This window comes from Cariama cristata, unplaced genomic scaffold (genome assembly GCF_000690535.1).
Source record: "Cariama cristata isolate BGI_N322 unplaced genomic scaffold, ASM69053v1 scaffold40635, whole genome shotgun sequence".
NCBI lineage: Eukaryota > Metazoa > Chordata > Aves > Cariamiformes > Cariamidae > Cariama > Cariama cristata.
In genome coordinates, this window is record NW_009620009.1 from 1 (window position 1) to 12,513 (window position 12,513).

Consider the following 12,513-nt stretch of genomic DNA (forward strand, 5'->3'; position numbering starts at 1 on the left):
CCTTTTTTCCAATTCTCCTCCCCATCCCAATGGGGGGCGCCGGGAGCAAGCTGTTGCAAGCAATTTCCCAAGTTGCTGGGGTTAAAACACAACAACCAGTTTTGCATTTCAGCCATTGGATAACTCTTATGTATTAGTGTGCTTTTCACAAAAAATTCAGCAGACTAATAAGCTGCCATACAGAAGCTTTATTTACAAAGTCCCCAAAGGGAGTCAATAAAGAAGAGAGCAATTATTGCCTATAGCTTTCCAATCATTACAGTATCCTGCATGGAGCCACTGAAACACTTACTCAGATTCTGTTGTCCAAGGCTCATACCAGGACTGCTGTTTGACCCAAAAAAACCCAAAGGTTTGGAAAGCAAGGCAGATGATGATCTGAGACAAAACGGAACACAGAAGTGGACCTGAGATAAGACCTGATGGAGGCCTTCGCGCAACAAGCTCCTTCCAAGCAGGGTTCAGACTCACTGCAAAGAGAAAGAAAAACAAATTACATATTACATCATTATGGTTTTCAAGAGTTTCCCTGTTCACATTCTGTGGGATTAGAATGGCTTGGTCAGGACATCACTTTAAAAATTACTCCAGAACTGCAAGTGTGAAACCACTTGAAAAAGATTATACCACATTAGAATAATGCCACAGTGCCTTTTACAGGCTGGTTACCCCCAGCAGCACAGGATAGCAGGGGACAATAATAATAGAAGCCATGAGACTTAAGGAATTTAGCAGTGTCTGGCCAAATTCCCTTTGTCTGGCACAAGGAACTACAGCTCATCTCCTCAGTTTTGGTCTGCCATTGCTTCAAAGAAACAGTTTCTATTAAACTGAAAATGGAATTCTACTGTTAGCCAGTAAACTAAGTGCTAGGTTCATATGTGGAATCAAATATTTCACTAGATAACAGTTTTCAAGTATAACACTTTGTGGACAGAAATTCAACTAAAAATGCAAGAAATCAGGACATGGGAAAAAGATAATATTGGAACAAGTCCTGTTTTGATTCCAAAACCAGTTTCCTCATGTCAGTCGATATTTATGACTTCCTGTACTGTGAAGAACTACTTTTCTAAGATCCTGCCCACAACCTGCTTTTTGTATGAGAACATTTCACAAACTTCAGATGAATTTAACTCCATACACAGTGGTTTGGTATTTTTAATGCATATACTGTAGTAGTTGTAACACCTTAACTGCATGTCACAGTGTTTATTCCGAACAGAATGTAATTAAAGAAAATTTGACCAAGCAAAAAGTGCTTGATGGAAGCCAGCAGCAGTAATTCAGCACAATACTTACTAGTGAAGACAACCACCAAAATGATTGCCAAATCGATGAAGAGAAACTGGAAATCTCCCAAATTGCTCAGGATCTAGACAGAAATCACAACTAAACATTGGTAATTTCTTCACACCACGAAACATCTTATAGTGACATTCCTACAGCATTAATTCTTTAAATTTCACTCTATAAACAAGACAGTCTCTTGTCAAAGTCTTCCTATGAAACTATTTCAGTTTCAAGATGCATAAGCTATTTGTAATTGAAATTTGTTTGTAATCAAACTTATATTACTGAATCTTACAAACGAATGAAATAATAGCTTAAGTCCACAGTTCTCTAAATATCATAACTTTACTAAGTAGTCATACAGTTGCCAAAATTTCCACCTCAAAGGTCCTTTAATGCTTTGCATGTTTAACTTACTCAGAACAGAAATTAAAATACAGGATTTCTATCACATGCTTTATTGTGAATCCAATCACATTAACAGGAAATATTCCACTTTGCTTTTTCCCCTCCTCCTAACTCAATACTTGCAAGCTGCTCTCTTTCAATCCTTACATAAAAGGAATGCAGTGACCTTTAAAGTTATGCTATTTTAAAATGCTGACAGTTTTTAAATAACTGAAAATTGTATTTTTGTTCAATTTACATGCTTATTTGGATTTCCCACCTTAGAGACTTTCTATTCGCAGGCATTAGTTACTGCCTTTTTTAAACAAATACTACCATGTTTTTCATACAGTTAATATAAAAAAGGCAAAAAATACTAACAATACTTTTAGTCCAAAGATGGTTTTTAGAATGTGGGTGTTGTGTATGCAAAGAGACTTGCAACTATTTATATTAAATATCTACCCATTTTCAAATCTCTGAATTACGCTGACACTGCTTAAGCACTTACAGAATACTTACAGAATATAGGAGAGTAACACTGATGTACTGGATAATGCTGTATAATGCCATGAACTTAAATACACAGAAGGAAGTTATTAAAGCAGCACGGCCTTCCCTGTCAAAACAAATGCAATCATGTAACTAGAAAGTTTTCTGTGCAAGCAGTTAAATTCTGCTTAGCAAAATGTTAGCTGCAATTAAACACATCAGCAAACTCTTTGAGGGACATTAGGTTGAAGACATACAGAGAAAAAGGTGTCAGAACGGTATCCTTTCAAGTACATCAAAGTTGTGAGCATGCCTTCTAAACTGAGCCACCACCTTACTTTGGAAAACCACATAAAGTCCAAAGAACACCAACAGATGTTTTAAAATGAAGGTTTGCTTGCAAAAGCATTTATGAAGCACTACTTTACTACACAGATTAAATGAACATGCAGTCAGCCACAGAGTTGCTGACTTCAGAAATGTTTCTGATTACGCATTACTTCATAAGTTCCACACAGACTTAATTAGATTCTTCTGTGGCTGACCTTTATCCAAAATTATTACCTAAGTTCCAATTTTAGAATCAAAAATTGGTCAAACCCTATTTCGAAAATTTGCTTTCTACTTTGTACGGTGCTGAGCAGTTACGTGAAGAATTTTACTGCTTGCAATTATACACAGCCTTTACGGAAACTAGCATAGTCACTAAGACACCAAATTAAATACTAACATGTAGAAGCTTGCTCACGCTCTAGAAAATTAAATTTACATGCACAAAAGGGTTTGTAACAAAATACTAAATCATGCTATGGCGAGCCTTTGCTCAGAGTACCTTCAGTAGAGAAATAGAACTAGTAAAAAAATATACGGTTTGTTCTTTAATTCAAACTGGCTTCCTACAGCATCAAACATACACTAATACAGGGTATGCGAAATGAGTTACATGGACACATTTAAGTTCACAGTAAGCAGCATTACCTGATCAGCTTTGGCACACAGGAAATACTAGGTGTCCTGGAAGTGAATGGTGATGCCACAGAAGCCTCAAGTTCAGACAAAGATATACCACCATGTGCCCTCTTCAGCGCCTGCCAGTTAACATTGAAATAGAGAACATTTTAAAACTTGCTTTCAGCCGTAAAATTTAACTGAGCAGAATAAATGAAGAATAAAAACATACTTACGCCACAGTCATTTGCTCCATCTCCACACATGCCCACATAGTAACTATAAAAATCAAAACAATGTCAGCATTTTGGACCATTCTCTAATCATAGTCCATTTAGCCTATTTCATTAAATAGTTCTATATTATCTGACTTATTCAGGCTTTGCATAATAATGAGTGATTGTTAATGCTGAAAGCAAATAGTGTTGCCGCTATACATATAAGGAAGTAAACAGAAAAGTAACATGACTTCACCAGGTCAATCAAACCAGTAACGGTTATCAGCCCTCTATCATTCCAAGGTAGTCTAAAGCATCTTTGCTCTAGGCAGAGACTTTTGTAGTAGTTTGTATAGCTGCAAGGCCTGACACCAACAGACAGTAGTATACAGACCACATGTGAATGGAAGTCATTCTGTTAATACTTCTTTAATACACAGAAGACATTTAATGGATTTGTTTATTAAGCCAAGTAACCAGATTTATAAAATATGTTAGTTTAGTTATTCATAACTTCATGAAAAGCCTGAAACTTTCACAACTAACCAGCAGATGGTACTACTCAAAAAAGCTAACAGGTTAATTTACCAACTCAAGGAAGTTATATTAGCCCAGCTTTTTCATTAGGCAAAACAGCTAGCAGCATACATAATTTTTTCCTCCTATCACACCAAACACTCTGTCAAAACCTCCTACTTTCTATGCTTCAGCAAATACTTACTCTACATTTTGCAAAGCTTCCACCAACTGAGTTTTCTGATCAGGTGCCATGCGAGCAAACACAGTGCCATGTAACACAAGCTGGAAGACAGAAGATTTCTTAATCCTCACAGGGCAAAGTCTGTTCCCCATCAAAAGTGCCCACACTCAAGTAAAATGCTCACCTTGGGTACCAGGTCCTGAAAATGCTCCAAAATCACTGCAAATGACTTTCCATTCATTGCAAAATGGTATTTGGTCATCTGGAGATCCTCAAGGCTTTCATGGACCAATTTAACTGGAATATCCTATCAAAAGTAGTTTAATACTCTAGCTGTAGTGTGTTTACCTACATACCTTGTAATTTCAAGTTAATACTCAGAGGAGTATTCCTAGAGATCCCACACTAGAGGAGGTTTCTAAGAATGTTACGTGAAAGAAAATCTCATACAATGAAAACATTTAAGTAATAAGAAAATGTGGTTTAATGTTTCAACTACAAGCAGCTAGAGCAGTCTTAACAGATTGAAATGTGGAAAAAATCTGCTCCCTGCACAAATAAAATGTCAAAAGTCATATCACAGTTGAAAAACTAGCTCCCCCAGCTGTTTTACTACTCTTTGTTATTTTAAGATCTGAAAGTTAACTAGTACTTCAATTCTGATTTGACACTCAACAGTGGATTTGCTATTTAATGGAATAAGATAAAAAGAAAGAAAGTCAACAGTAAAACTAACTGTTTATGCTCTATGGGTATAATAATGCTCATATTACCTCTGAGTTTATGGCTGGTGATGAACTAGTGCATTTTGCGAGGGTATCTGCATAATGCCAGTTGATCCTGGCAGCCTGCCCATCCTTTGGAGGTAGTGCTTCAGCAATAATGACCTTATCCTGAGGTAGAATCATTCCACAGTCTCTGGCCACAGAGATAGCAGTTAACATGTTATCCCCTGTTAAAGAATTTAATTTACAACAGTTTCAGTTAGAAAACAATCAATAGCATATGCTGATATTCCACATAAGAGAAAAAGCTAACAAAGCCAATTTCAAACTAGGAGGAGGACTGCCTAACATACCAGTGACAACCTTAGGGCAAGCCAAGGCTACAGACAAAATTCAAAGCCCGGCTCATTAAACCCCTACCCTGCACTAACATCACTAGAAACTCTGTATGCTTTTTTCAGCCTTAAAGATCTCTTTTTGACCAAATCTTAGCATATATTGAAAACCAGGCAGCAATCACGCAGCCATTTAAAATACCACTTTTTAAACATGGTCACAGAACAGGCTAGCAATACATTATTCCAAAGTTGCAACACCTGTGATTTAAAAAGTAAACACACATATTGCATGGAAAACACTGAGCACATAGCTAGCCTGCTTATAGGGACATAAGTAATTCTTACTTAAAAAAATCCAATACAAAGTGACTTATCATAATATAATTCAAAATGGTAGGGACCCTCAAGAGGTCATCTACTCCAAGCTCCTGCTCAAAGTAGGGTCTAATCATAAGATTAGACAGGACTTTCAACTAGTCTGATTTGGAAGACCTCTAAGGTTTTTCATCCTTCAATTCAGGATAAAGTAAGTTGTGCATGCAGCTAGGGAGAGAAAGCTATGAAGTAGAATTAATCCCCAATACTGGTTTCTGATCTCTGATTTACCAAAGCAACTTTCACGCAAAAAGAAACAGATCAGTGTCTGATTATTCTCACAATAGTCTCTAAACTTCCCTCTTGCTATAAATACAATGCAATCTCAGCCTATTGACACTAAAATTTGACTTCATGCACTATAATTAAAAGTAAGACCAAAAAGAGATGGATTTTTATCTTTTGAGTACAAACGTTTACATGCTAACCTGTAACCATGACAGTGCGAATGTTGGCTTTATGCAAATCTTCAAGTACAGCAGGGGTTTCTTGCTTTAGTTTGTTTTGCATTATAATTAACCCCATAAAATCCATGTTGCTTTCAATAGCATCTCTGTAGAAAAAGAGGCAAGGAAGAGAACATTAGAAGAACTACAATTATTAGATGTAGCTTGAAGAGCCTGATTTTCTGTTTATCAAAGGGAAATGTTTGGTTTTTAACCATGAAAAGTGAAGAATTTGCTTTATAAAGAGTCACCTGAGAGATACCATAATTCACAATAATTTATACTTATTTCCCTTGTTTAGTTGAAAATCAGCATGAGAAAATGTTTCCTCTCAAGCACAAATTTTAGTTTCTTCCTCAAGAACTCTTTCTAAAAGAAATTACATTCTCAAAAAGATTATTGCTAGGAAAAAACACTCTAACTGCATTCACAGCCAAATTTTAAGATTTGGTTAGAATGCACACCTCTAATTTCCAAATTAGCTGAACCTTAACATACAAACTACCAAATTATGTTACTATGGCTAGTAAGATTAACAGACTAATTAAGTAAAGCAACAAATTAACTTTGGTTTACATGAAAGTCAGTGTATTTACAGGTCTTGGGTATTTTACTGCTACTGTAGATTTTCACACCTGAAATTGGAAAACCTTTTTCTGTGCTTCGTACTGCTTTGCAAAAAGTTCATCTTGTACACAGAGCTGATCCAAAAGAACAGAGTCAAAGCTGGCATTTCTATAGCAATGCTACACTTTCAAACAGGATGGGAAAGATAGCATTATCCACAAAACTAAGACTAGCTGAAAAATAATTAACAGGAAATACTGCTCTTTGAAGGAAGAAACCTTTCCACATTCCAAACCTTTCTGACAAGCTTTGCAATAATAAAATGGACATGCTGCCTGTAGCAGATGAAGAAACTACATCAAACATGCACAGGAGGGTTCCTACTACATGCCATTATCTTTAACAGACACAGATGATGTAAGTACGTTCAAATAAAAAGGAAACTGGATGAGGTTTTCTGCCACATTAGCATAAATAAAACACCATAAAAAATTGATATTAAAGTTCATTTCAAGCATAAATATGTTCCTCAGAATTCACATTATTGCAGAAACACTTCCTTATCTTAAATTTCTATGTATTGTCCAGGGTACAAATAAAGAATGCACAGAACTACATATGTCAAGACAGAAAAAAAGCTAAAGAAGAGTAGTAATTGATTTAAACAAAAATAAACATTACATAATTAATCCAAAGCATGCAGCTTTTAAAGCCTGTTACTTATTAAAAAAGTGAAGTCACTCTTACCTATTAATAGTCTGGACTTTGTGCCATGTAAGCTTAGACTCCAATTTTCTGTGAGCAAGAGCAATAACTCGGAAGCCCTGCTTAGTGTATTCTTCCAGGACACACTCAAAGTCAACAGGAACTTTAAAAAGATCAAGTTTAGAGTTATTAAAATTATTCACATTACAGCTGAGCTACACAAGAAATGAAAATAGTTTGTTCCTTTACCTGTTTCCTGCTTGCACAAGCTGGCAATCACTTCAGGGGCACCCTTCATATAAGCATCCATTCTCTTCTCCCCTAGAACTCTTGCTATTACACACATACGTTGCAAAACTGAAGAAAATGGAAACTGGCGCACAATCCCAATTTCATAACTGGTCTGTGTCATACAGGAAGGAAGGAAGAAATGGGTTACCATCCACGTACATTCTAAGAAGAGGTACATGCTTAATTTAAAAAAGCATACTTACCGAAAGCTCAAACAATTCCTAAAACAAGAAAAATACATTTACTGTAAATATTAATTTTTAAGTATTTTTCAGCTACAAACTATTTCAACATAAATCAGTAAACTCTCAAAGTCGCATTGTATTTGCAATGGATTTTGTAAAAAGTGAATATGAATATACTGCATCTGTTTAATATCCTTTGCTTTAAGTGAGGCATAGTAGAACTTCAGAGCTTGATTTCTTGATTAGAGTTTGCAAGACCTTTCACAGTCCAACCTGTGTCTGTTTAGCCTACGTAAATGATTAAAGTACTATGGTATTTCAGAATAAGACCATGATTAAGTTTATCCTAAAAAAAAAAATTCATGTAGTAAGTTGAGACTGTTCCCATGTCAACTTCTGCACAGTAATTACTGCTGTGCATGTACAGAGTTCTGAACAAAAAAAAGACGCTTCTATCTACTACAGAGTAAGATTCATACAGAGGACCTAACTTGCTATACCCTCCTACTACCCTGCTCTGTGTATACAGTCGCATGCTTAAATTTCCCCTCCTGAAGTGTTAAAAAATACTTCAAAATGCAGATAGAAGAAAATTTTAAATCTGTCAAGTGCATTTTATTTTTAAGTCAGCACTTAATTAAAGCACGTATCTCTAAGGTACGATGGTGGCAAGAATTCAGTGCCATGCACGGACATTAACAAATGATTGTTTTAGCTGAAACTGCAAGGTGAGCACACCTAAGCACTTCATTAGCACAGTAAGAATTTGGTAATGATACTAATATTAAAACGTGTAAGCTCAAAAAGTATTACAGCACTACATGACCAGTCCATAAGGGTAATAATGCTCACAATCAGTCTGCTCACTTTGGAAGTGGCATATACTGAACCATTACCTTCATCAACAGTTTAAACATGTTTCCTCTATCTTTGCCATCAAAAAACATACAGTTTTGATCCTGTTTGAATTATATCAGCCAGAACCACAGCATACGGTAAATTGCATTTGTTTAACATGAAAGATTACTTTAACTCCAAGAACTGCTTTGAATTTTTATACCATTTCTTGATTTGTTGCTTGCTTGGATTCTGGTAAAAGCTGTTTTGAAGGTCGAACCACCGTCGGCATGATTCGATTATGAAGGGCTGTTTCCTCTTCAGTTGCTTCCTCTAAAATCTGTATTGAAAATAATCAACTAATTTATACATTCATTAACTTTGATTTTCTCATAATGTAATTTTCAGAAAAAAAACCAGGCTTGGAAGTCAGCCCAAGGTGCAATGATCTTTCTAAACAAGATTTCCTGTGAGAATTCAGTGTCTTAATTTAGCAGTTAACTTAAGATCCACTTAGCTATTTTAAATGTTTATTATATGCACTGAAACTTTGCCACATACACAACATCAGAAAGCAGTAAATTAGCTCTTCAGATTCTTTCAGTTCTAGGAGTTGTGGCACAGAACAAATTTTAGGCACATTTTCCTATTAAGACTTCCTTTGACACACAGGCATTGTCAAAAGCCCACTGTTTTAGTTACAGCTTGAAACGGCATATAATGGCTTATCTTGCACGTAACAATGTAGGAAATTTCAGATTACTGATCTTAAAAACATTGCTTCTCTTGAAACAAGCAGACACTTACCCATCCTATTGCTTCAAACATCTTCAAATCAAGCGGATCCCCAGAAAGCACCCCTTCAATTTTTGTAAGGGAATGACAAGTTGCCATGCACGCAACAAACTCAGACTTCAGCAAGCTCTCACTGCAAACCCTCTCTTCCGGCAAAAGGAAACTAAAACAATGAAGTAATAATATACTTAGCACTATAATTATTTATTATGAGCCAATTCAAAAGGTTTGTTTAGATTAACAGAAGAAAATTGACTGCAGAACTTTCTTCACTTGTATTTTCACACATCATAGAAGACAGACTAAGACTCTCAGCTGGAATCTTCAGAAACAATCACAACTTCTGTCTCCTTCAAAAACTCTGCGTTTATTCACTGTCCAGTTTGATTCCTCATACATAGGCCTGTTACCACTTTGTACATAACTCAATTAGCTAAGCTAATTCGTTTTAGCTGCCCAAAAAGTCATCACTTAGGAGGACAGGATTAAGTAAACATACTATACTTGAATTGTATCATTTCTGCAGTATGAACCTAACGAGGTCTCGGACTTTAACAAATTAAATTCCACTTTAGCCTCATAAGAGAGTTACAACTTTCATTACACCTAAACCATATTTTTAGTTGCATTCTTACAGCTCATTACAGAAATGCAAACATATATGAGCTCACACCAAATTTTCTAATCTATTCTGTTGAAGCTGTTAAAGCATAACTAAGTATCATATTTGCTATCAGCTCTGAGCTTATCCTTACCGAGCATTTTCCACCCGTTGAATTCCCCAAAGATCCAAGCCATCCTCAGTAAGTGTGCCAGTCTGCAAAACAAACCAAGGGGCATGGCAAGAAGAAAAAGCCTTCAGAAACAAGTCGTCCTCAGGTAAAGTAAAATTTAACAGCTAATTAACAAAGTTAAACCTGGAAAACATATTTTATTATATTCACTTTAAAAAAAAAAATCAAGACTTCAGGACAGGAAATACAGTATCTCCCTTGCTTTTTGCTAGTAACTAAGTTCCAACTCTGCTTTGAATGTTTTTTTAAGTTACTTAACAATCATGCCAGTCCTTGGAGACAGGACAAATGAAGCAGACCCTTAAAATCCAAAGACGATAGCTCAATATCTCTATATTCAGGGGCTGGGGGCAACAGAAAATAGGTACTAAACCCTTAGTACTACCTTCTTACATAGCTAAAACAGTAACTGGAATGTATTTACAAGGGAAATAATAAATTTAGTGTGGGTACTTAAGATTTTAGATAAAAATCTAAGGAGGAAAATAAATTTTATCTAAGAATTAGCTAAAAGCAAAGGATTCTGACTAGGGGCATTACTGTCTTTCACTCATGTTTCTGTTAAGGAATGGTAACAAAATATAGTGGTTTAGCTTTTCATTGAAATAGTTGAAAATAAGAAACAAGTCTGACCTCACACTTCTATTTTCCAGAAGCTTATGTACTAAATAAAACTCTTAACAGACCCCAACTGTCACATTCCTGGTGTGTCAGTAGTAAGTTAGGACTTGGGATTCTTGAGATAAGCAAGCAGCTCTGTACTGTAACAACTTTTTAGAGTAGACTACATTAAGTGAGTTAACAGGTGGTAAACACTGAACACCTGGAAGCTAACAGGACAAAAATGATCTAACTTATATGAAAGTAATGAACTTTCCTGTAGTTGCTAGTCTACACAAATTCTCATTTGTAATACAACGCCTCTCCAGGTGGCAACACAAAGTTTCAAAATTCACCTAACCTTATCAAAACACACAAGATTCAGTTGGCCACAAATATTTATCCTTTGTGGACTGATGCAGAAGATGCCAATTTTTTTCAGTCTTCTTTGTGCATAAACAATGCCAGCAGTCATGGCAGCAGGGAGCGCTGGAGGCACCGTGATAGTGATAATGTCAAGAGACTCAATGATGATGGTATGAGCTGGAACCTGCAATAAAGGTCAGAGTTAATGAACAAGAACTCACTACTTGAAGATTCACTATCCCACTGAAGCGTTACATCACTGTTACCAAAAGCAAAATCCCCACATTGCTTTCCCTAGTACAGCATGTTCTGGATTGCACAGAAACCGAGCACAATCTTCATCCACCATCAGCAACCATGATAATCCAGTCCTAAATTATCCACAACCCATTACTTCAAGTTTTCACTTTTTCCTCTGCAAATATATTACTTTAAAACAGTAACTGAATAATGCAAAGTTTTTGGAGAGAAAGAAATTATAGTTACCAATTTCTTGGTAAGGATTTTTTTGCCTGCAGCATGCCTTAGATGTGCTATATCCTCTTTCCTCCAACTGGATATCAGTCACGTGGTAATCTTACATATAATAAAGATAAAAGTCTAGTAACTGGGTCAGTAGAAATTGCGTTAAACCCAAATTTCACTGTAATATATTCAAATACTGCTTCTCTGCTGAATTTTGTTCTCAGTAAACTTGTCCTTCTCATTCCATCGATAGAAAATAAAGCAAAAAAAATTTTGCTTCAAATCAAATTGTTTCTCATCATCTGAAGTGTGTTGGAAATAATGATCAACCCTTTCCTAAATGAAGGCAGTTCTGGACCAGAAATGAACACATACCTCATTTAAGATGCTATTGACAACCGTGTAAAGAAACCCAACGCCTGCCACCACTACCAGAGACAGAAGAAACAAATAGGCATCTCTGTAGAGTTTAAAATCAGTTGGCTTTGGATACAGTATGGAACGAACAAGCTGTCCTTTAGCAGTACTAAAGCCTAAAAATAAAAAGGAGTAAGTTATTAGAAGTATAAACAAGAGCAAAGCTATTCAAATACATTAAAAACCTCAATGAAACCCTTAAGCTACTCATTTCATTAAGACTGTTTCTCAATATATGGTAACAGATGTTTTGCAATACTGTAATTAAGGTGCTTCAAAAATTTACATGCACATCATATTAAGTGCTTCTCTCCTATGGCAAGGACATGTAGCTGACGCAAATGAACTCTTCTACAGCAGCAGTACAGCAGCAGTAAGCCTTCGAATGGTTTGGCCTGGAAGAGCTTGTTGTACTGCATTTTGTCCCTCACAGTGCAGAACTAGTGGGTATATTTATTAGTTGTCTAATTAAGCCAGTCCTTGCAAAAAGAAAACTAAGTTATTCATAGAGTCCAACCTTAAGTACTTAAGCAGCAAGTCTCCGTAAGCTCCCTTGACAGCCAGAAAGA

The 12,513-nt window shown here is 36.0% G+C and overlaps 1 protein-coding gene across 1 annotated transcript in view; it reads right to left on the minus strand.

Annotated features, from left to right (window-relative positions):
• Positions 1–288: 288 nt before the first annotated feature.
• ATP13A3 (ATPase type 13A3) overlaps positions 289–12,513 on the minus strand; it is a 33,424-nt gene continuing 21,199 nt past the window's right edge. The window contains exons 12-28 of the mRNA XM_009701453.1: positions 11,903–12,060; positions 11,058–11,246; positions 10,058–10,119; positions 9,315–9,465; positions 8,731–8,847; positions 7,689–7,706; positions 7,444–7,597; positions 7,237–7,357; positions 5,905–6,029; positions 4,812–4,990; positions 4,223–4,345; positions 4,060–4,139; positions 3,357–3,399; positions 3,151–3,260; positions 2,203–2,299; positions 1,303–1,375; positions 289–470 (exon numbers count right to left, since the gene is read on the minus strand). Of these exons, the coding sequence (XP_009699755.1) occupies positions 289–470; positions 1,303–1,375; positions 2,203–2,299; positions 3,151–3,260; positions 3,357–3,399; positions 4,060–4,139; positions 4,223–4,345; positions 4,812–4,990; positions 5,905–6,029; positions 7,237–7,357; positions 7,444–7,597; positions 7,689–7,706; positions 8,731–8,847; positions 9,315–9,465; positions 10,058–10,119; positions 11,058–11,246; positions 11,903–12,060 (1,982 nt within the window). The remainder of the gene's footprint in view (positions 471–1,302; positions 1,376–2,202; positions 2,300–3,150; positions 3,261–3,356; positions 3,400–4,059; positions 4,140–4,222; positions 4,346–4,811; positions 4,991–5,904; positions 6,030–7,236; positions 7,358–7,443; positions 7,598–7,688; positions 7,707–8,730; positions 8,848–9,314; positions 9,466–10,057; positions 10,120–11,057; positions 11,247–11,902; positions 12,061–12,513) is intronic.